Here is a 23,943-nt window from a genome sequence, read left to right on the forward strand (position 1 = left end):
ACTGGACCGGTTTTTCCAAATCCGCTCTAGAGCAGTCTGCTGGTGGAGAGTTGAGGAGGAACTACATGGTCCACGGGTGTCCAGTCTCATCTGGAAAAAGGGCTGGTGTGGGTGCAGGTTGTTGTTTTAGCCCCAGCAGTGTGATACCTGATTCAACTAATGAACTCTTCAGTCAAGACCCTGGGAACTAGAGTCAGGTGTCTTAGTGCTGGGGCTAGAACTAAAACCTGCACCCACACCAGCCCTTTTTCCAGATGAGACTGGACACCCGTGGACTTTTTCGGATAAGATTTAACACCCCCCTGGCCTACTCACTGCATTTGAGGAGTACGCTTCACACTCAAAAGTCAGATTCTACACTCCTGATTGGGCAGAAGAGTTTGTTCTTTCTCCAGCGAGAAGACAGAACCAGCTCTGTAAAAGAACACCCGCCCCCTCCCCCCATGAGCAATGGTACGCCCCATTAATGCACCACACAGCAGGCACACCGACCGCAGTCAAACTCAAACACACAAAAACCAAATAAAACAGCCTGCAAATGCCAATATGCACAACAACACGAGTCCCTCTGTGCGCTTAGCCTGCGTTTAGCCACATACATCAACAGACAACATCCACAAATTAGTGTTTTAATTCAATGCCTTATGTCTTCACCTTATCCATTATGAGCTAAAATGTTGAAGTGGATTGTGGATCAGGGGGCCTGTATTCTAAAGGTCTGTTATCCCGTCTGTATCCTAACCTTATCCATTAAGAACCAAAAGGCTGAACTGATCTCCTATCAGTACTTCATTGCTTTATGAATGGGAGTCCTGATTCTGCCTCAGGATGAAAGCATGCGCTCTTGTTCCGGAGGGGGGGGGGCATTAAACAGTAAAAGCAGCAGTTCAAAAGGAAACAGTACATTGAGAGCAAATGGGCCGGGAAGTTCAGCTGCGTTTTTAGAAACGGGGAGAACCCCCCACCCTTGCAGAGTGCTGCCGGGGGGCCGGGTGCATGTTTATATTGGGAAAAGGCTTGGATTTGCTCGACTACTGTCTCAGATATGGAAGCTTTTTGTAAGGTGGTGCAGTCAGAACTATCTTGTGTGGGCTGCTGGGTGGCTCATCCTGTTAAGGCGCCGTTCTTGGGCCTGGGTTTTCAACAAGGGGGTCCGCAGACCCCTGGGAACATAATGTAGGGGGTGCTTAACCTAAATAAGAAACCCCACAAACATCCGCCCCCCACCCCTCCCACACACACACACACACACACACACACACACACACACGTACGCTTAAACACACACACACACGCAGACCCACCCTTGTAGAGGTTGGCGGGCGCTTGGCACGTGTGCCACACACACACACACATGCACTCACTCACACACACACACACACACACACACACTCACACACACACACACACACACGCAGACCCACCCTTGTAGAGGTTGGCGGGTGCACACATACACACCCACTCACACACACACACACCCTTGTACAGGTTGGCGGGAGCCTGGCACGTGTGCCACACACACACACACGCAGACCCACCCTTGTAGAGGTTGGCGGACGCCTGGCACGTGTGCCCGCAGCCATTGGAGCAGCACTTCTTGGTGCCCGAGCATTCGCGGTCCGCACTGCAGCTCTCCACGCAGGCCGCCGCGAACCCCGCGGCCTTCTGGGCCGGCGGACAGTCGCCCTGCTTCAGCGCCTGCAGCGAGGTGAGGAACTCCGCGCTGGTCACACACTCGTGATGCTTCTGTGGGACGGGGAGAGGGGGGGAGGGGCAGCCAGAATTAACTATCAAAGCACACAAAATAACATGCAATGGAGAACAGGCTATCCAGCCCATCTAGAACATAAGATCAAATTATGAGGAGAACAGGCCATTCAGCCCATCTAGAACATAAGAACATAAAAACACATAATGAGGAGAACAGGCCATTCAGCCCATCTAGAACATAAGAATACATAGTGAGGAGAAAGGGCAGTCTGGTCTGTCTTGGCTCATCCATTCACATACAGACAGGAGAGCATCCAGCACTGCACTAAGCCTGAACTTGAACTCCACAAGGGCCTAAAAATGTGTTTTGTTTACAGTGCGGCCACGGATCTCACAAAGACATTTTCCCTGTTTGAGGGGCATTTTATTCAGAGGGAGAAAAAAAAACGCAGTCGAGACAGCTGTCCACCCCCTGGCTACGCGAGTGAGCGGCTAATGCTAACCCTAAACCCTACCCTGCCAAGGCTATTTTCTGCCCGACACAGACACTCGCTGTATGTTTAACGCTGGCACCTTCCTGGTAATTGCCCGAAACAAACCCAGAGGAGACAGAGAGCCTGTGCTTTGAGACAGCTGGAGGCGGGGTGGGGTGCAGGGGGGGGTGTGGGAGAGGGGGATGGGTGGTGGTGGGGGGGGGGGTTGGCGGGTTAGAGCAGAGCTGGCTGGATCCAATTGAAAGCTGTTCATTTGAGGAACACCACCAAGTATTACTTAACTCAACACTTCTCCGGTCTGATGCAGCCGCGTCCCCCCCCCCCCCCCCCCCGCCTCGCCCCCCCACCCCCCTTTACTGAATGAATCACAGAGCTCAGGAAGGGTGGGGACAGGCCCTGGGCCTCATTCGTCAGCGCTAATAGCAGGTCCCATTAACACGTGGCGGGATACTTACCCAGCCGCGACGACGCGGCTAAGCCACACACACACACACACACACACACACACACACACACACACACACACACACGACACCCTCTCGGAGGGACGACCTCCAATACTGTTCCGATTACGAGCTGAGAAGGCGCTTCGTTAGGGTCGAGCTCGTTCTGCGCCGCTAATGCCTTCTGACACCGTAAAAAGGGCGGGAACGGCGTTTTCCTGTCATCGCTAAAAACCCCGTCGCCCCCGAAAACGTTTGCCGCTAATGCGCGGACACAAACCCAAAGAGCGCAGACTGTGGACTCATCTAATGGTCTTCAATTATCCTCTGTTCTCTCCCTCTGCGGTTCTGTCAGAACGCTGCATTCCCAACATCCCCCCCGCCCCCCCCCCCGTCTGACGTCTTTAAACCGGGGAGACACGCGAGGTTTTCCTTTTAAACATGCTCTCGCCGTGGAATGATTAAAGGCCAGAATAATTTAACTTGATAAGGGGCGATATTCCTGAGCATAATCATTTGGAACCCCGCCACCTACTCCCCTCCCATCAAAGGTCTTCCTTGAAGAAAGTTTTTGGTTCAATGGAATAGAGCTGGTGTGGTCAGGAGACAGGGAATTTAGACTGAGAATTAAGACAGGGAATTTAGACTGAATTGGTACTGGGAATTTAGACTGGGAATTGACACTGGGAATTTAGATTGAGAACTGAGACTGGGAATTTAGATTAGGACCTGAGACTGGGAATTTAGATTAGGAATTGAGACTTGGAATTCAGACTGAGAATTTAGACTGAGAATTGAGACAGAGAATTGAAACTGGGAACTGAATGGACTGGTTGCTTCTTGGTCTGCAGCCATAATCTTTGAGAGTGGCAGGATGAGGAGATTGAACATGTAACATACCATACATAACATTCTTTTGGCCCCCGAATCGGTTGTTCAATTTAAGATAAAAACAAAAACCAGAAAACCCCATACCTTTCCAGCACCTCTTGCAGACCCCGACTTTCATCAGTCGCTGCCCGACTCATCTACAACCTCCCCAAATTCTCCCACGTCACTCCTCTGCTGCGATCACTTCACTGGCTACCGGTCGCTGCCAGGATCCGATTCAAAGCCCTGACCCTTGCCTACACTGCCGCCAACAGGACAGCCCCCATCTACTTGCAGGACATGACTCAATTCTATGTGCCTGCTCGACCACTCCGCTCTGCGGCAGCAGGGCGTCTTGCAACCCCTCCCACCCGCCCAAAGGGATCACAGAGCTACTCCACCCTAGCTCCCCAGTGGTGGAATGAACTCCCCGTCCCTCTCCGAACCTCCCCCTCACTATCCATCTTCCGCCGTGGCCTGAAGACTCATCTCTTCAGACTATACCTAGAATAACCACCACGACGCTGTATTTATAAAAAAAAAAAAAAAAAAAAACCTTTTCCTATCACTTGTTACATGTTGCCCCATCCCTGCACTTCTTGGTAAATTGTATTCATCCTAATACTGTAGCTTATTCTTCTGCCTAGTTTGGCTTTGCAGATGTTAGACCAGGATAGTGTTCATTGTTCTCGGCTAGAAATAGCTGTACAAAATAAGTAATTGTACCTTACTGAACCCGTGTTCAGCAGTTGTCTACGATCATGAAAATGCACTTTTGTACGTCGCTTTGGATAAAAGCGTCTGCTAAATGAATGTAATGTAATGTAATGTCATCAGTGTTCACCTTCCATACCCCAAACCCTTCCACCCTGCCGCCCCCCCCCCCCGCCCCACCTTGTCCCAAAAAGAAAACATGCCATCACAGTGCTTACCTCACAAGCTTTATGTGATGCAATTCTCCTTAGCTCCCACAATTCCTTGCAAGGCTGAAGACACTGCAAGCAAATAAAGTAAACAAACAAACAAAAAACTGAATTAAGGACAGTACGCGCCACCTCAAATACACCACAGAATCAATGCAGTCATAAAATACAATGACGTACACAGAAAAGTACAGGAGTGTTTACTTCCACAAACAAGGGAAAACGTAGCAGCTGCATGCCTTTATTTCCTCATCTTAACCGCCGTCTTGCCATATTCGCGAAAAACAGAGAATTTGGTCATATGTTCAAGAATTGAGAGTGTGCTATATGCTGATTCCGACCAGCCTCATTGCTCACCGGCGACCCCCTGCTGGTCAAACCGAGGGCCTGCAGGTCCACCTGTTGAGCTGCTCATGAAAAGTGCTTTCCTCCCACTCGTGTCTGTGTGAGCCCGACTTGTGGAACGCGGTGCGATAAGAAGCAGCGATGACATCACGTACTTGGGCGGAGACCGTGCGCTTGCCTGTGCTCTCCCGAATCTACCACAGAGGTCGCAATGAGCGTGACTGGGCATTCCAAACTGGGGGGAGGGCGGGGATTTTTTAAAAAGAAAATGCTGTAAAAACTCTTTGTTAGGCATCTGTGGTTCCCCCGACGCCTCCCCTCCCTTCCCCTCCTGCCCACAAACCGACCACCCAATCGGCACCAGGACAGGTCACTTCCCTGCAACCTCACAAATCCGGACAGCAACCCGTAAAAAAACCTCAGCTGGCGGCGGTTACGGTCCCTGCTCTGTCTGCTCGGACACACGCAGACTGGCGGGGGTATGGGGGGGGCAGTCTTATCTTTTGACGAGATGTGGCGGGATGATGTCCTTCACAGACACCTGGCCCGGGGGCCGGCGCTCACAGGCGTACCTGAACACGACCCGGATGGCAGGCAAGGTGGCCGAAGGATTTCAGTTAACCTCGCGGGACCTTGGTAAAACGAGCCGGCCTAGTCTAGAGCTGAACATTAAGGCCCACTATTTCAAGATCTAAAGCTTCATCCAAGAAAATCTATCATTCTAAAATAGGCTTTGATGCTGGTTGGAATGTGCATTCCCACATTAAATCAACACTAGCATTTGTAAAGCAAACAGATTTTCTATTTTTATGCAGAATAAAATGGACACCGTGAAGGTCTTAGTAGTGTTACAAGATTTGTGTATTGTTCTGTTTTCCTTCAGAATGACCTGAAGTCTCATAAAAATAGAAATGTGAGTGATGTTTGTGTGTGTGTCTGTGTGTGTATGAGGGTGTGTGTGTGTATGAGGGTGCGTGTGTGTGTGTGAGTCAGTGTGTGTGTTCATGTCTGTATCTGTGTGTTTGTGTCTGTGAGTGTGTGTGCATGTGCATGAGAGTGTGTTTGTGTGTGTGTGTGTGTGTGTGAATGTGTGTGTGTGTATGAGTTTGTATGTGTGTGTGTGTGTGTGTGTGTGTGTGTGTATGAGTGTGTATGTGTGTGTGCGTGTGTGTGTGTATGAGTGTGTATGTGTGTGTGATTGTGTGTGTGTGAGTGTGTGTATGTGTGTGTGTTTGAGTATATGAGTGTGTATGTGTGTGTGAGTGCGTGTGTGTGTGTGTATGAGTGTGTATGTGTGTGTGTGAGTGTGTGTATGAGTGTGTGTTTGAGTATATGAGTGTGTATGTGTGTGTGAGTGTGTGTGTATGAGTGTGTGTTTGAGTTTATGAGTGTGTATGTGTGTGTGTGTGTGTGTGTATGAGTGTGTGTTTGAGTGTATGAGTGTGTATGTGTGTGTGCGTGTGTGTATCAGTGTGCGAGCGTGTATGTGTGTGTGTGTGAGTGTGTGCATGTGTATGAGTGTGTGTTTGAGTGTATGAGTGTGTGTGTGTATCAGTGTGTGTGTGTATCAGTGTGCGAGCGTGTGTGTGTGTGTGTATGTATGAGTGTGTGTTTGAGTGTGTGTGTGTGTGTGTATGAGTGTATGAGTGTGTGTGTGTGTGTGTGTGTATGAGTTTGTATGTGTGTATATATGTGTGTGTGTGTGTGTGTGTATATGTGTGTGTGTGTGTGTGTGTGTGTGTGCTTTCTCCTCTTCTTGCCCTCTGCTTGGCACTGGCTTCCCCTCGCCTGACTCCAGCCTAATTTATCAAAGGTGCCTCCTCACAGCCAGGTCCCCGGCCCCCTCTGGAGGACCCGCGTCGGTACGCTTCTCCAAAAAGGCCTGGAGAACATTAAGACATCTGTTCCGCGTTATCCCAGCCATCACTCCGACATCTGCCACCATCCATTCCCTTCCCTAGAAAGATAGACTTCTTTTGGCTGAACTCTTTTTTTTTCTTTTTTTTTTTTTCCCGAAGAGCCCTGGTCTGGACTGGAAACCGAGCAAAGCAGGAACGAGCGAATCATCTCCTCTCCAAAAACACATCCAAGCCAAGCGAACGTCAGGGTCCTCTTATTAGCCGCTTGTTCAGAAACCCCTCAATAAAAACGTAAAAACATATCCAGTTGCCTTGAGCTAATTTCTTCTGATTCCAGAAGAAAAAAATAAAAAATTACTCTTCTTTAAAAAAAAATAGTTCAATGTCACCTAATTTCCTGACATCTTTTCACAGGAGCCTTTAAAATAACAAGGTGAGGGGGGGGGGGGAAACCTTAAATAATTCACGGTAATAATGACAGCACAAATTACAGAAATCCATTCTAAGCGGCCACCCTTGAAAAAGGCACACATGGCGCGTATCGCGGCTTGCCGTCGAAGGACGCTGGGGGTGAGGTCCTCCCCGAGTCTGCACACAACCCCTCCCCAACCTCATTAGCGAAGCCTCTGCTGGCTGTGCAGACGGGGTACAGGGCCGTCAAATAAGGCCGCGAGGGAGGTCAAAGGTCGAGAGGGCTGCTCCCGGGCGTGGACGTGCGCCATCACACCAAGCCAAGGCCGGGTGGGGGGGGGGGGGGGGGGGGGCGGCCCCGGGCCATGTACAGAGCCGGCCTTGATCATTGGCAAAGGGCATCTCCAGCCGTGCGCACGCGCCCAGCACATCAAACGCGCGCACGAACGCTACCGAGCGTCTGCGAGTCCTCAAACGTGACAACACGTTACCCGGCAACGGCAAGGAGGAAGCAAGGGATGGAGGAGGAGGGGTGGGGCGGGGATGGGGTTTAAAAAGGGCTGACATAAATCTGTCCCTATGTCCTAAAACAGAATCCAGACCGCGGTTCTCTCCCCCTGCTTCAAAGCGCAACAACTTTTTTTTTTTTTTTAAAAAGGTCCTCCCTTTGCAAGGAGGCGATAAGAATATACCTCTTATTTCTACTGTCGAAGGTTATCCACTGCACTAATTTGAGGACGTGTAGGGCACTGATGTGCTAGTGCTTTTCTTTTATTGTGACCGACACCTGACACTCTTCGCAAAGCTGGTGCCCCAGATAAGATGTAAAAGGTGGCGGATACCTGGACCATAATCCTTCTGCTAAACATTTTACGACCTGGAAATGCCTCTGAATGATTCCCTATCCTTGGCAGCTTCAAAGGGCATGTTTGTAGGCAGCAACGAAACAGGACAAGGTTTGGCAAGCGGGGCAAACACGGGACGTTTGCGTGCTCCACATCAGTGCAGCTCCTCCAGATGATCGCCAGTTCTTGTGGTACCGTGATGAGCACTTTTCATTACATTACATTACAGGCATTTAGCAGAGCGACTCACACAACCTTTACATAGCATCTTTAAATTTTTTACATTATATCCATTTATACAGCCGGATGTATACCGAAGCAATGCAGGTTAAGTACCTAGCTCAAGGGTACAGCGGCAGGGTCCTTACCCAGGAATCAAAGCTATGACCTTTTGGTTACAAGCCCCATTCCTTACCCCCTGTGCTACACTGACGCCCTCATTACATCCCTTTTTGACAAGAGTTCGGTTTCCCCACGATCCGGTACCTTTCGCAGACCCCAAAATCACGTTTGTCCCGAAACACGCGTTTCTAAATGTAAAAGGTGAAGCGAGACAAAATGGAGGCTCTGGTTTTGGTTTGAGGGTCTGCTTCCTCCACTGCTCGTCTTCACCACGTCCTCCCAGAAGACAGAAGAGTATCCCGCCCATCCCACCGCTTAGTGTTTCCAGCAACGTCCCCCCCCCCCCCCCCGCTCTCCTTGCCATGTCAATCCACACACAGCGTCCCCTCGATTTACTCCTGCCCCTCGAGAGGGGGGGGGGGGGTGGCTGGCTTTGTGCCTCAAAGAAGAGAAAACATAATCCCCATTTACCGAAATTAATAGCAATTGTTAATGGGAGCAACGCAGGTTCAAGTATGCGCCTCCGCTCGGTCGGGGGTCCAGAGAGAGAGAGAGAGGCAGGGTCTCGCACGGTCTCTCTCCCAAAAAAAAAAATAAAAAATCATCTTAGGCATCTGCTTACAATTAGACCCCCTCGTTTCTATTATTTCACAAAGGCAAAGGGCGAGTCGGCATCGTAAAGTCCATAGCGCCGCCGCTGCGAAGGTCCTTTTCATTTGGGAAAACCCGCATAAATCAGGTGAAACCTTTTCAGCTGAAAAGGTTTTTTTTCTGTTTTTTTTTTTCCGGTCGGACAGGTTCGGTTACGATTCTGGAGGTGAACGGGCAGGAAAATAAACCACAGCGTATGATAAATGTGAAATAAAAGAAAGCGGCTGCTATATTATTAACCACAGCGTATTAGCGCGGTTTGATAAATGTAAAACAAAACAAAGGGGCTGCTATATTAAAGCTGTGGTTTCTCAATGTTAGCTTCTTGTTCCATAGCAACCTCACAAGTGCTTCCTGTGTAGATCACAAATGGTCAGGCCTACTGTTTGAAATATATATTTTTCTTCAATTTTACAGGAAAATGTTTATATAACCACTGCCAAATTCACACTCCAAAAATGTACAGAATGGTTTTACTATTAATAGTAAAATATTAAACCTGCCTTTTTTCCCCCCACCAATGCAACATGAGTAAGATTGCTGCCCAACCCACAGTGCCTGATCCAAGTCTTCACGTGAAGCCCGAACTGTACAAAATGGAAGAATGACAAATACTAGCTTGCTGGCTGGCCAGTGATAACTTTCGAGTCCTTTATTTTTCCTCCCATCTTTCATGTCTTTGCCCCTTCAGTCTCGGCTTGCTCTGGTCTTGACGGAAGCTTCTGGATAGTGTAGACGTGTTCTTTGGGGAATGTCTTAGCGCCCGCGAAAAAAAGGACACCCAAGCGCCAGACACTGGCCTACCCCCCCCCCCCCCCCCGCCGCTCGGAGTAACCCTGGACTCACGGCGCGGTGTGACGGACGTCTGGCGGGCACGCACGGGGAAACTCCTCCGGGCCTCATCTCCAGTGTGGTCCACGCCCCGATACCCGCCGCGCGGTTCTATCGTGCTGTCGGTTGCCACGGCTACTGCTCATCCTGGATTCCGGAATTCCAGCTCATCCGTGCCAGTCGATAAATTAAATTGCCAAGCAACGTCCCGTGAGGTAACTTCAACGGTATAAAGTTAACTGGGTGTATCGAGCCTTCCCCGGGTCACTGAGCGTCGGGTAGCTAACAGATTCATCTAGCGAAGACTCCATCCGCAAGCCAAGACACATGGGAGCTATATTTTAACGTGCAGTCAACGGAATTTTTTGGACGGCACCGCCAATGTTGCGACGGACAGACACTGTAAGTGAGTCGTCGGAGGCTTAACGTATGGCTCGGTTGCCGTGGGTCAGAAATATGCTACTGTTTAGATCTCGCTGCCAGGCGGTAAGACCGTGCGATGATAAACGACGCTCTTTTAAGTCATCGGTCCCGGATTTAGATATCCATCAACCTTACGGCCATAAAAGCAGAACTTTTACTGGACTCCTGCTGGGTCGCAGGTTGCCCCTGAAAACACAACGGGGGGGCGGAGACTTCCTGGATTTTTTGGGGGAAAAAAAATTGGGGAGGATGGAAGGTGGAAGGTCTATCGGGCAATATGGACGACACTTCAAAAATAAAAAAAAAAGCTTCCCTCTCCAGTAATTTAGAAAGAAACCAAAAAAAAAAAAAGGTATCGCAGATGGACAGAGAAAGCTGAAGAAACGGTCTGATTCCAGCCAATCCCGGACGAGCCCCCACCTCCATCTGTCTCCACTTGCAGGGTGAGAGGTTTAGCCTTGCCGGGGCTGGGACTGGGGCAGGGTGACGGGGGCCAACGGCTCCTCCGAAAAAAGACAAGCCTGACAGCCTCCTCGTTTCTCCGCCCCTCTCCGCTCCCCAGAAGACCGCGGCCCGGGGTTGAGGGGCAGCACATAAATCACGCCAAAAAAGCGCCAACGTGTGTTTCCCAGGTGCTAATGCCCTTCAGATGTGGCGGCGAGGGTGAGCTCACACACACACAGCAGATGAGCCGTGTTCCCCTGTCTGCTGTGTGTGTGTGTGTGTGTGAGGGTGTGGGTGTGTGTGGGTGAGCTCACACACACACAGCAGATGAGCCGTGTTCCCCTGTCTGCTGTGTGTGTGTTTGTGTGTGTGTGTGTGAGGGTGTGTGAGGGTGAGCTCACACACACACAGCAGATGAGCCGTGTTCCCCTGTCTGCTGTGTGTGTGTTTGTTGTGTGTGTGTGTGAGGGTGTGTGAGGGTGAGCTCACACACACACAGCAGATGAGCCTGTCTCCCCTGTCTGCTGTGTGTTGTGTGTGTGTGTGGTGAGGTGTGTGTGGGGTGAGCTCACACACACAAGCAGATGAGCCGCGTTCCCCTGTCTGCTGTGTGTGTGTGTGTGTGTGTGTGTGAGGGTGTGTGTGGGTGAGCTCACACACACACACACACTGCAGACAGGCCAACATGGCTCATCTGGTCCCGCCAGTAAAATTACTCCCTCAGGTCCTCAGATCCCCTGCTATCTCCCGGCATGGGGCGCTACGGCAACGCTCACTCAAAGTCACGTCGCTCTCTCTCTCTCTCTCGCTCCTTCACAGAATTCTGTCTTTCCGCGGATTCTAAATTTATTTTTTTTTTTTAACTGCCAAAGATAAGAATCCTCCTGGGTCCCGTTTCAAGCATTTAGCAGCACGGAGGGGAGAAATTAAACATGGGGAGAAAACGAATATTTCCCAAGGAACTGATTTATGCCCCGCTTGGGGAAATCACACCAGCGCTCCGGTCAAACACAACTTTCGCGGGTGTGTTTAAAAAAAAAAAAAAATTTTCTGCGACTTTATCTGGAAGACGAAGGGGAAGAGCAAAAAAAAAAACAAAAAAAAAAAAACCCCTGAATGCCGAGTGGATCACGGCTCTCCCTGAACTCCCGGACCTTCAGGTCTTCGGTTTCAGCTGTCAGGCGTTCCGTAATCGATCAGATTCGGGAGGCGCATTCCACAGGTAACGAGAGCGACCTGCTGGGCGCGTCTGCGGCCGAGAGAGAGAGATTCCCGAACGGGCCCGACTCCCCAGGCCCCCCCCCCAAAAAAATCAATCACACAAATTTGGGATAAGGCACATGGGACACCGAAAAGGGAAAAAATGGGTGTCACACCAAGTTTAGCAGAGCCAGAGTTTGGGAGGAAGGAGTTTTATTTTACACTTCTACGCAGCTGCTCCTGTGATGTTGAAAGGCTGAAAGCCGCACTCTCCGTTCCCACCACACTCACCTGAACTCACCTGGGAGGACGTTCAGAATGTACCTGGACGAGGCTAGTGTGTGATGTCATAGACAATAGCTGGGATTCAACTAACATTTGCCCTTAAATTTGACTAACAACTGAAAACAAGAAAGAAAGAAAGAAAAAAGAAAGAAAGAAAATTAATGAATCATTGCATTTATTTAGCACTTTTCTGAACACTCAAAGTGCTTTACAGTGATGAGGGGGAACTCATCTCACCCACCACCAATGAAAGAGCCAGAAAGAACCTTTTTCCTTCACGACACAGTTTGACGAGTTAAGCAAGTGCTAACACACAGTCACCGAGCTGAGTTTGTGCTGAAAGAGTCGGACAGTCGGTCATTTTGTGTTTGCTTGAAAGTCAACATTAAGGACAAATGTTGATTGAATACTGGACAAGAACTTGGTGAGTTTCTGTGGCAACCGACCTGCTAATTGCAACAGGGCCGTGGGATAACCATTTAAATCTGTTTGGGGGGGGGGTGTTGTGGGGGGGCAATTGAGGTGAAGGACAGGCCAGGCCAGGCCGACCAGAGGACCTGAACTTGACCCGGCGCAAAGCGCGCAGCTGGGTTTGTTTTCCCACCCTCGTTTTCGTTTGGAGAATAAGGAGACATCCCTGTACCCGCAGGGCTCCTTGCCTGTCAGCCAAAGGCAGACCTGATGGTCCTGCAGCTCCAGGCCCCCCCGGGGTTCCTGCCACAGCACTGTGGTGCCCCCCTCTCCTGAACACCCCCCCCCCAACTGTCAGTCATGTCACTCCATCAGCTGAATCAGCTGTCACCCCCCTGCTTCCAACTGTCACTCTCTCACAGGGAGTGTGTGAAGGACGAACATTCCGTGACTCAATGGTGGGCGTTGAGCTGAGGATGAAAACCTCCCCTGAAATTCTTTTTTCTTTTTCAAGTCACAGAAAAATCACGGTGGCGCAGTGGGTTAGCACTGTCACCTTGCGAGAAGAAGGTTCCGGATTCAAGTCCCGGCTGGCTGGATCCTCTCTGCGTGGAGTTTGCGTGTTCTTCCCCCATGTTTGCAGAGCAAACCCACACCAAAAGACATGCATGTCAGGTGAGGTATACTCCTGCCAAGGCGCTGGCCTCAGAACCGGAGTTCTTCCATGGGTGCTGCACTGCATTACATTACAGGCATTTAGCAGATGCTCTTATCCAGAGCGCCTTACATCGTATCCAGTTATACACCTGGATTTATACTGGAGCAATGCAGGTTAAGCACCTTGCTCAAGGGTACAACAGCAGTGTGGAATCAAACCTGCTACCTTTAGGTAAAAAGTCCAACTCCTTACCCATTATATTACACTGCTGCCATACACTACACTGCTATGTGGCTGCCCACTGCTCCTAAGTAATTAGGATGGGCCGCATGCAGAGGACAAATTACCCCATAGGGTCAATAACTTTAAGCTTAAAGCTATAGTAAAACCAGGACCAGGGTTGTAGTCCATTGGTTTTAGGCGATTTAATTGATCAGTTAATATTTTCAATTAGCTGATGGCAACGCAGAGACTATCTGAGGAGAACAGCCTCCTGTTTTGAGCACAAAAAACCAAACCAAGGCCAAACCACACCAGAGGTCATTAGCTAACAGACCACACTGCAAGTGTTGAGGGAAACACTCTCCTTTAAGCCAATCCCGTTGTCACCATTTTAAATTGCACATCATTCAAAAAAGTAAGGAAAAGTAATTTACCAGCAAATGCATCGCCGGTTCCGACTATTCTTCTCAAAACTCTCTGTCTGGGTGTCAGTTCAGTTAACCTCCATTTCCTCATTTCGTGACTCTGAAATCAATAACAGATTCTGACGAGTTGAAGGCCATCGTCCAACGCACTGCCAACCGCAGAAGCTGGCGTTGTACTCCGCAAGGCGTCTACGCTTCCCCTTCAGTAAAACAGCCGTGGGCAAAAGCAATTTTTATGGGTCTGAAAAGACCGTTAAAAATGTAACGTTGGTGCCCTTGCATATCACCTTGGTTAAAGGCGAGAGCGAAGAATGAATTAATAATAATACGATTGCTTCAGGGTGAAAGGGGTAGGGGGGGAGAGGAGAAAAGGCAGTAGCTAGGATGGAGCGTATTGGCTGTACGAGGAGGACTTCACGAAGCGATCGGTGTGATGCGGCAGACGAAATTGGTACCATTCACCATTTAACCGAGGACAGGATTTTTTTTTTTGTGGAACCCGTCGTTGAGAGGTCTGTATAAAACACGCAGCAAACGAAAGGAGAGGAAAAACCCATTAAAGCTTACAAAGCGCAACGCCTCTATGCGAGCATTTGTGCTTGCAGTCCTAGAAGCAAGGCCACAACCTGGGCTCAGGTGGACCTCACTACCCCACAATTTTTCACGCTCGGCATGCAGCAAGACGCTGGTACCACCACACGCCCAACGCTGCCGCGTCACGGCAACATGAATGTTTCTACTTGTGTAGGGAAAAGACGGGGATGTCTGTTCCACACTTTAACACAGGGATTTGTTTTTATTTTTCAGTCAGGGTGATTACCAACATACATCCATAAAATACGTTTTCAGGAAACACAAATCGCCCCAGAAGCCTAGATTAAAGAGGCCGACCGAGCTCCGTGGAGATGAGGGGGGGAGGAAACGGATTTTACTTTCAAACATTTTTATTTCGCTCCGAATGGATGGACTGAGAGGGACCCCCGGGGGGGGGGGGGCTGATTTAGTGTACTGTCATGCTAATTTTCACGGGCTCATACCCCCCATGGTTGAAAGAAAGAATCCACATGCGGAGCGATGTTTCGGACGAGGAGAGGCGCACAGTTCCACGCGTGTCCAGCGATTCCGCGCGGCCTGTACTCTGACAGTCTGCATTACAGTCATCCCCCATACCACAAGCTCTTTATTTCAGCACAATGCACCGGTCTTATTCAGTTAATAATAATAATCATAATAATAATTCCCTTGCAACAGATTGGCGGCCTGTCCAGGGTGTATTCCTGCCTCTCACCCAATGCTCACTGGGATAGGCTCCAGCACCGCCCCACAACCCTGCCCAGGATAAGTGGGTATTATATAATGGATGGATGGATGGATACCAATAATAATAATAATAATAATAATAATAATAATAATAATACATGTTATTTTACAGTAAAAAAGAGCTGGATGACGTACACTACATTTCTGAACAGTGACAAATAGGCGAAAAAGTTTCAAATGGCAAACTCAGGTACTGATAAAAATAAAAAAAATAAAAACATAATCCAAACGTCCTGTAACTCCTATAATTCCTTCCCAGGGACCGTAAAGGGGGAGCGATAACTCAGGCGAACGGGGAATGGAACCGGACCAGTATTCTCCAAAGAGGCTCGGGGCTTGGGCCTTGTTCCGTTAAAGACTGCATGGCCTGGCTCCCAAAGCTTGCACTTTGTCATATGGTTCAAATGAATCCTGCTGAATCCTGCGTCATAAACAGCTTTACAAGCTGTTAAACACAAGTGAGCCATGCTCACAATACGCAAAAGGTAACTAATCATGATTTATTTTAAAATGCTGCAATGTGGAGACCATATGTGAACTATCACTGCACCTAGAGATATACACACGCACACACACACACGCACACACACACATACACACACATACACACATATATATAGTTGAACTATGCGGTTGTTCCCTGCACTTGGACCGGTACTTCTCTCTAGGGTTTTCGTCATACTTGTTCCTGGTTATGGTTATACACTTTGTTGTACGTCGCTCTGGATAAAAGCGTCTGCCAAATGCCTGTAATGTAATGTAATATAATTGAAATATTTAAATACCTTGTCGGACTGAAAATGCAAACAAAATTTAAAATACATTTAAAAATAGATTTTGGGTTTTTTTAATTGGCTGTGTCAGCGATAAGAATTGCGAGGGAATGTTAAATTAAACTTTGTTTCTGGGCTTGGGACAAAAAAAAAACATTTATTGTCCTTTCTATGAGACCACAGTGAATAAGCTTGGACAGACACATCATTAGAGAATTCTCATAAAACAGCAAATGAGTAGGAACGCTCCAAACTTTCCACTTTAAAATGACTCACAAACATAAAATAAAAATATGTTCTGTTTGGGGTATGTTGCTCTATTCCATGTGGAAACAAAAATATCTCAAATAGTCTGTTATTCTTCATATTTGTCATTGTTTCAGCGTCCTAATGCAAAATCAGACTCAAGACTGATCCCCTGCAAGCAAATTATCAACATCCTAATTTGCCATTATGGTAATAATAGGCATTAAGGAACTTCTAGAATAGTGTTAATTCATTTTATTATTATTGATGAACTGATTAACTCTCAATATTTCCCATAATGCCATTCAGAAGAGTTCCCACAATCCCTTTCCCCAATAGCTCTCACAATGCCGTTCCTAGCAGAAGTCCTAGCAGTGCTCGGGAGGGCTGGAGGAGGGGGGGCGGGGGCTGTGGTGGCCCAGCTGAAGTAAAGGGGGTTTAGCAAAATGACCACACAGAGAGTGCCCCCCCCCCAGTGTGATGACCAGCCTGCAGGTCAGCTGGCAGGTCCTGGAGTTCACCTGTTTGGTGGGGGGGTTTAGTCACTGGTCACCATGCTGACTGTCCTCACCAGGGGCAATGGGCCAGTGGGGGTAGAATGGGCCAGTGTGGGGTCAAATACTCCCCACCCCCCCCCCAAAAAAAACTGCAACCTCTCGGGGCAAAGGTTCTCGGGAGGTTAATCCGGGTTCCAGGGCTGCCACGGCGACGCTCCATGTGTTCCTCCGGGGTGCGGGAGGCGTAACGACCCCGCCCCAGAATTTTTTGGGAACATTGGACATCCACTTTCAGTTTTCGGCCTCCCGTCCCCGACTCCCTGCCCCCGTGGGTCACCCTCCCCCCTGACAGCCGGGACCCCCGTAATGCCCAGAGGTCAACCTTCATACCCCCCAGAGGAGGTCCTGTCCCCTGTGAACTGCCCCCCCTCGCCCCCCGCCTCCTCAGAGGACAGAGGAGAGCGCCTCCTCATGCCCCCAGCGGCTCTCCCTCCCTATGGAGAACAGGGCTTCAGTAATAACACCACATTATTAAGGAAACATGGAAAACATGGAAACTCCTCACAAAATCAAATTGGAATTTTCTTTTTTTTTTTTTTTTTAATCATTTACTCTCCATGTTCCTTAAGTGAAGAAACAGCAGGTTTTTTTTGTGGGGGGTGGTGGTGGTGGAGGGGGGCAGGGGTGAATGGGCATTTGGGGGGGGGGCCCTGTGAAGAGAAAGCAGTTTTCAACGTGGGAGGATGTGAAAAATGGGGTCCGCACTCGTTATTTTTACAAGAAGCACAACATTTACTTTACCTATTACTGCACGGAGCGCGGACCGGCTGCCCCCAGCTGAAAGCAATTAGGGGCCTGGTGTGAGAATTATGACCGGTGGAAGGGAGCACACTAACTTTTTGGGACACTTTTAACCCCTGTCCCGCAGGGAGAGGGGAGGGGTGGGGGGGGGGGGGGCGGGTACGGGGTGGGAGGCAGGCTAACAACGTCTGGACTTTAGGCAATTACCATTAAGAAGCTAACCACATTTACTGACATATTAGCCAGCAATTAGGGGGTGTGTATCAATTCATTCTGATAACCCCCCCCACACACACCCCCCTACACACACACACACACCACCTCCACTTAGACGACTGCAAATGGTCAGTTTAAATGTGTGTTTGGGGGGGAGGGGGGGGGATGGGTAAGTGTGCCCCCACCCACTTGATTCCATTGACACATTTGTGGAGCCTTTTGGTTGGCTTAGCCCTGAAAAACCCAGGCAAATGGCGGCTAGTGGAAATCCAGCTCCATCACAGGGTTTGGCGGAAAAATCCCAGGCAAGGGAGCAGACGTGTTTCTCCCTCTGTCCGTTTCTCCGGACATTTCCGCCCCCGCCCCCCCCCCAAACACACATTTAAACAGACCGTGTGCAGCCTCCCAAGTGGAGGTGGTGTGTGTGTGCGTGTGTTTGTGTGTTTGTGGGGGGGTGGGAGGGTTATCAGGATGAATAATAACAGGGGGAGAAGCACAAGGCTTTTAAATGATTCTTCTTCTTCTGTTTTATAAAAGCCGCTACGTTCGCTAACGGCGCGGCGCTGGCGTTCGTTCAGCATTTCCGACACTCTTCCTTTCCCGTCCTTTCTTCCTTTCTTTCTTTTTTTTTTTAACGACCCACAGAGGCGACCAATTACCGAACAGCCCACCTGCTTGCTTTCCCAGGCAGCGTTAAAGTGTCATAAAGCGAAATATATACGACCTAACACCCACGCTCTCTCCGTCTCGAAGGGAAACAAGGTTCGATTTGAGAAACAGACCAAACAGGGGCAGACACACCCCCCCCACCACCACCACCACCACCACCACCACACCACGAGGGGAGTCGCTGTCGGTAGAGGTTGCCTGATATAAAAGTGAAAACATCTCAGGAGCTCGATTTAATCAGCGGACTGATAGATAGGACCCTTCCCAGAATGCAGTATAAATCCGCTGCAGGCCCCGCGTACAGTACACGGGGATAATGAGATCGTCTCTCCCAGGCAAAAACCTTGGGGCTTGCGAGAAATCATCTCTCCCAGTAACCTCTGCTTCCTCTGTCTGTGTCCCCTGCAGCGTCTCCTACAGCAGCCAGTCGACCGGGCTGCGATGCTCGGTGTGCGGACACGGCATGCGGTTCATGTGAAAGCACCGGCCTCTGGCCTCTTCCAGCGACAGGAGTAGAGATTGGATTTTGGATTTTGCCTGAGTAACAACAAACTGAATCAAGCCGGTGTGGGACGACCGTGTGTTAGCCAGCAGCTATAACACCCTGTGCCCTTCTCGTTTTTAATTGCCGTCTTTTGCTGAGGTCCAATGCCTCTGATTGGCTGGAGCTTGTGTACCAGGATGGCCGAGTGGTTAAGGCGTTGGACTTAAGATCCAATGGACGCATGTCCGCGTGGGTTCGAACCCCACTCCTGGTAATCTCTTTGTAAAAAGTTGTGTAAGTCACTCTGGATAAGAGCGTCTGCTAAATGCTGTAATGTATGAAGCTACACCTCACAGTGTCAAAAGATTAAAAGATCACACATGTGCTACATTAAAAACTTAGAAAGGCTGCTCAATGTCTTTTTTTTATAATGCTTCTACAGCGTTCTAAGTCAGTGTTCTAGAACTCCGTCGCTTTAGGTTACCAGCAGTGATCGTTACATCATCAGCATTAGAATGCTCAGTTAAGAACATTCCAATCGCGCACTTGTGATCTTTCACCTTAAATGGGTTAAAGATCCCCGTGGCACATTTCGAAAGAGTAAGGTCGTGCTGGCCCAAACCGGCAACATCCACCGTTCTGTTGGTTGTTGCCAAAGCGCTTCCCGATTGGTGGAGCTTCACTATGCAAAACTTGACATCACAGTGGTCCCACAGCAGTTTACTATTCTCTGGCGCGGAGACCAGTAGACATGGAGGTAACTCACCTGGGAGCATCTTCTGTGGCTCTCGCACCAGCCCAAGACCCCGTCGCTCTGTAAGAAACAAAAAAGAAGGAGTGAACAGTGTAAACATGATGTGTGACATGTTAGGCCCAGTTTACACACATCCCACACAGCTGACAAATCCTAATCCTGAATATATCCCATATGTCTGGTGGTCAGCTACTTTAACTTGATTTATAACATGTTGTACTGTATGTCCAATTCTGTGTGTTTTGTCCAAAGTCGCATTTCTGCTAGTTGTAGCACTCAGTTGGTCAATCAGACCCAGCTGTAAAACAGGGTGTATTGTGTGTCCTCCCTGCCTCTCCTCCCCCCCAAAGCATATTATGGGATGCTAATTACCAGAACAATGTTGGTGAGAGGAGAACATGCAAAACTGTGTTTGTAGTCGGATCCAATATCGGCAGAATCCAGATGCGATTCAAATCGGATTTGGACAAATCTGGTCCGTATCCAATTTCCAGCATTTCAGACCGCAGTCATCAAAAGTTGGAGTCATCATATTGGATTTGTCAGAGACTCAGAACAACAGTATGTCGCATAAAAACACAACCGTAAACAGGGCCTTATTTACTTAAACTCTGGGCCCTGAAACAAAAATCTGACCTTTAGCAAAACAAGCCGTTGTGCAAACAAGAGCTTGAATCCACCAAACCCGTTAAAACAAAACCATAAAGAGGCTTACTTCTTGTTTCGTATTTGGACAAACCAGACTTAGTAGTGTTATATTTAATTTTCTTACCCGCCCCCAGACTGCAGACCCTGATCGCATCATCCCGTTGCGTAGAAGTAGATCAGAGAGATATTAGTCACAGTCGCTGTAGTCCTGGGCTCTCCCCAGACGTGCGTCAGCACCCAAGCCACTCAAACCACCGTTCCTGTAATAACACTGACTAATGACACATATTACTACCACTCAAACCACCGTTCCATCAATAACACTGAGTAATGACACCTACTTTTACCACTTAGACCACTGTTCCATCAATAACAATGACTAATAACACCTACTACAACCACTTAAACCACTGTAACTTTTTTTTTGCTTTTCCATTAAATGAAGTTTGACATAAAAAATAGTTACAATGTAGGTTCTTTTCTCCCTTCCATATATATAGACCGCAGTTCCTTTAACAACAATGACTAATAACGCCCAATACAACAGTACAGACCGTGCAATTTCAAATTAGAGCAGTATTTTCGAGGTGAGACAGGACTTTGACCAGACCTGGGTCACGTACATATTTGAAATAGCTTTGTTTTTATATCCCAGTAAAAAAACGATTTAAACTCTTTAGCAGAGAGTCCCAGAGAATTTTCCATAACTATTCACGCTGCCCACCAAAAACAGATGATCTTATGAAAGAATATCAGTGAGCAACTGTAGACAATCCACAGAATTATTTTTTTTTTGACTAAAGTGCAATAACAATGTGACTCACGATCTGACATAATGCTAGCGCACAGCGAGGACAAAATGAGGCGAAGACCGGAACATTACGTCTAAAACTGTGTTATTTTAAGAGGCGCAGACCAAGCAGTATGCACGCAATTCCCTAAAAAAAAAAAAAAAATTTAAAAACAAAACTAAAAACAAGCAATTACAAAAATCACAACCGTGAACAGTGAAATCCGTAATCCGTTCTAAAGAGATAGCCCCCAAAACACACCCTTTGGGGCGAAGGCAGTATTTATCCAAAGCAAACCCATCTCTCACACCGCCACCAGCTTCGACTGCCTGCCTCTTACTTTGTCTCTTTTCTCCTTTTTTTTCGAAGGTGTAATTATCACAGGGTTGTCCAAAAAAAGAAGAAGAAGAATTTCCATTGTGTTAAAAGGCCAGGGTCACCGGGAGCCATAACTGATCTCCTGTGGAATGTTAGAGGCGAACACCGTCCCTGCAGATTACATCAGCTCTGTCACGCCAAGCCATCGCGGCTGGAGTCATTACAGACGGGCCAGAGGTGTAGACAATCAAAATTAAAATATATGCCATATTCAAAAAGAACAAAAACCATCCACTGCTATCCCCTTATGAAATTTCATAATAATTAACCAGAATTGAAATATTGAAATATTACAATTAAATGTTTTTTTCATTATGCTACCTTTTCATAAGCGGTACTTCCTCAAATAAAGTTATTATTATTATCATTATTACTATTGTTGTTGTTGTTATTGTTGTGGTTGCTGTTGTTGGTTTAGATAAATGTTAAGGTAAATGTACAGCTGAAGAGAGAAGCTGACATGCTTTTTCATAAGAACATAAGCACTCTGCACCTCTCTGTTTCTACAGCACTACAGCTGGGAGGCTGTACCTTAACAAACTCGTGTTTTGTACTTGTTCCAATGACCTTGATGTGCACTTTTGTACGTCGCTTTGGATAAAAGCATCTGCTGAATAAATGTAATGTAATGTAATGTAATGTAATGAGAGTTGTCTGACAGGATGGATTTAAAGCACATGCTTCCCCAATAAAGGAACCTGGGAGAGCAGGAGGGTCTACTGACCTCAGAACCGATTTATTCATATTTCTATTTATGCGTCGCTTTATTTACACAGCACTTTTTGCTGCGTGGTTTTCAAAGCACACAAAGTGAAAACGGGACAGGAAACAGAATGACTCAGTCAAACAGGTACAAAATGAAATTTTGGCAAACCAAAGAAATGTAATAAAAGCACGCTAAAAAAAAAAAAAAAAACATGAAAACAAGCACCATGAAAAGAAGCAGTTCAAAGGTAAAAAAAAAAAAAGGGTCAGATGTGGTTAAAGGCAAGTTTTAAAACAGGGCCCTGGATTCCATTATCATCTGTCCTTGAAACTGACGGACAATTAAATGCATTATCTGCATTATTTTTCTGCACAAACACGGTTTTGGCAACGTCAGCAATCACGTCAGCCAATCACGCTTTGCGAAGAAAAGGTGCAACATTTGCATTTACTTGTAAGTCAAATCGAAGGACAAGTGAATAAGTCTTTATAAGGGTTTTAGCCTGGCTAAAAAGACGTCTGAAATCTTGAATATGCACAAATGTGAACAGTAGGACCCCACAACCCTCCCTTACAGACCCCCACAGATTCCCCCATCCCTCAGAACTCAACCCACCCCCCCCTCCACAGGACCCCCCAGCCAACTCACACTCACATCCCCAGAGACTCAAATCCAGCCTTCAGCCAAGGGAAGGTGGTGGCAACCATTTTACACGCTGAACATCAAAGAACCAAAACAATGCCAGTTTGTTTTCTGTTTTTTTGGAGTGCCAGGTTTTTTTTTTTTTGGTTTTTTTTTTGGCAAGCTTCCCAGAAAACATGCTCTGGGGGGAAAAAAAACATCCATGGGAACTTCTCTTTGGATATTTCAACTATATACACAGGAAGTCCCGAAGGAGCTCTTCAAACAGATACGATCTGGGGGATGGAGGAGAAGACGAACATGATGGCTCAAGGAGGGGCTGGGAGAGCGGGTGGGGTGGGGGGGGTGGGGGGGGGGGTGGTGGGGGGGGGTGTTGGGGTGTTGGTCTTCCATGGAAAACAGGCGGGAGCGAGATTCTCAGCTGGCGTTTACATCTCCTCCCGGCCCGTCTGATTGGCTCTGTCAGCTCGTCACACTCGTGTGTGTGTGTGTGTGTGTGTGTGTGTGTATGTGTGTGTGTGTGGCTGGCGTTAGTTCTGCTGTTGTTTGGTGTTGTGGCTTGTGTCGTATGTGTGTGTGTGTGTGTGTGTGTGTGTGTGTGTATGTGCGTCCTGTCTGCCTTACACATGCAGTTGTTTTAGGCCAAGCCTTTTTGTTTTTTCTTACGAGAGAGAGAGAGAGAGAAAGAGGAAGACAGAGAGGGAAAAGGACAGAGAGGGAGAGGATGAGGGAGAGGGAGAGAGAGAGAGAGAGAGAGAGAGAGAGAGGATGAGTGAGAGGGAGAGAGAGAGAGGACCAGAGACAGAGAGAGAGAAAGGATGAGTAAGAGGGAGAGAGAGAGAGGACCAGAGAAAGAGAGAGAGAGAGAATAAGTGAGAGGGAGAGAGAGAGGACCAGAGAGAGGGAGAGAGAGAGGAAGAGAGGGAGAGAGGATGAGTGAGAGGGAGAGAGAATGAGCGAGAGGGACCCTCTTTCTCTGCCACATCTGAGCCGGCCTTATGGCGTCTGACAGGGCGAACGGCGCGTGAAATTGTTGAAATTGTTGGGTTTACCGCGCGGGGGTGGGAGCGCAGTCCCTGCGGTCGCGTGAAGACCCCGGGGTCCCGCCGGCAGGGCGCTCGACTTCTTTTTCATAACTCCGCCATTATCTTCATCAGCAAACGGCGGGAGGCGACTGTAGTGGTCTTCGCCTGGTTTCCAGAGTCAACCGCGTTACAAGAATCCCC

At 48.3% G+C, this 23,943-nt stretch overlaps 1 protein-coding gene and 1 non-coding gene across 2 annotated transcripts in view; one reads left to right on the forward strand and one right to left on the reverse strand.

Annotated features, from left to right (window-relative positions):
* Positions 1 to 23,943, reverse strand: part of anos1b (anosmin 1b) — a 57,731-nt gene that overhangs the window by 24,040 nt on the left and 9,748 nt on the right. Inside the window, exons 2-4 of the mRNA XM_064330197.1 lie at positions 19,565 to 19,612; positions 4,450 to 4,512; positions 1,539 to 1,746 (exon numbers count right to left, since the gene is read on the reverse strand). Coding sequence (XP_064186267.1) covers positions 1,539 to 1,746; positions 4,450 to 4,512; positions 19,565 to 19,612 — 319 coding nt within the window. The remainder of the gene's footprint in view (positions 1 to 1,538; positions 1,747 to 4,449; positions 4,513 to 19,564; positions 19,613 to 23,943) is intronic.
* Positions 18,990 to 19,072, forward strand: trnal-uaa (transfer RNA leucine (anticodon UAA)). Its single transcript has one exon. It is a non-coding gene; the product is annotated as a tRNA-Leu (tRNA).

Source organism: Anguilla rostrata, chromosome 4 (assembly GCF_018555375.3).
Source record: "Anguilla rostrata isolate EN2019 chromosome 4, ASM1855537v3, whole genome shotgun sequence".
NCBI lineage: Eukaryota > Metazoa > Chordata > Actinopteri > Anguilliformes > Anguillidae > Anguilla > Anguilla rostrata.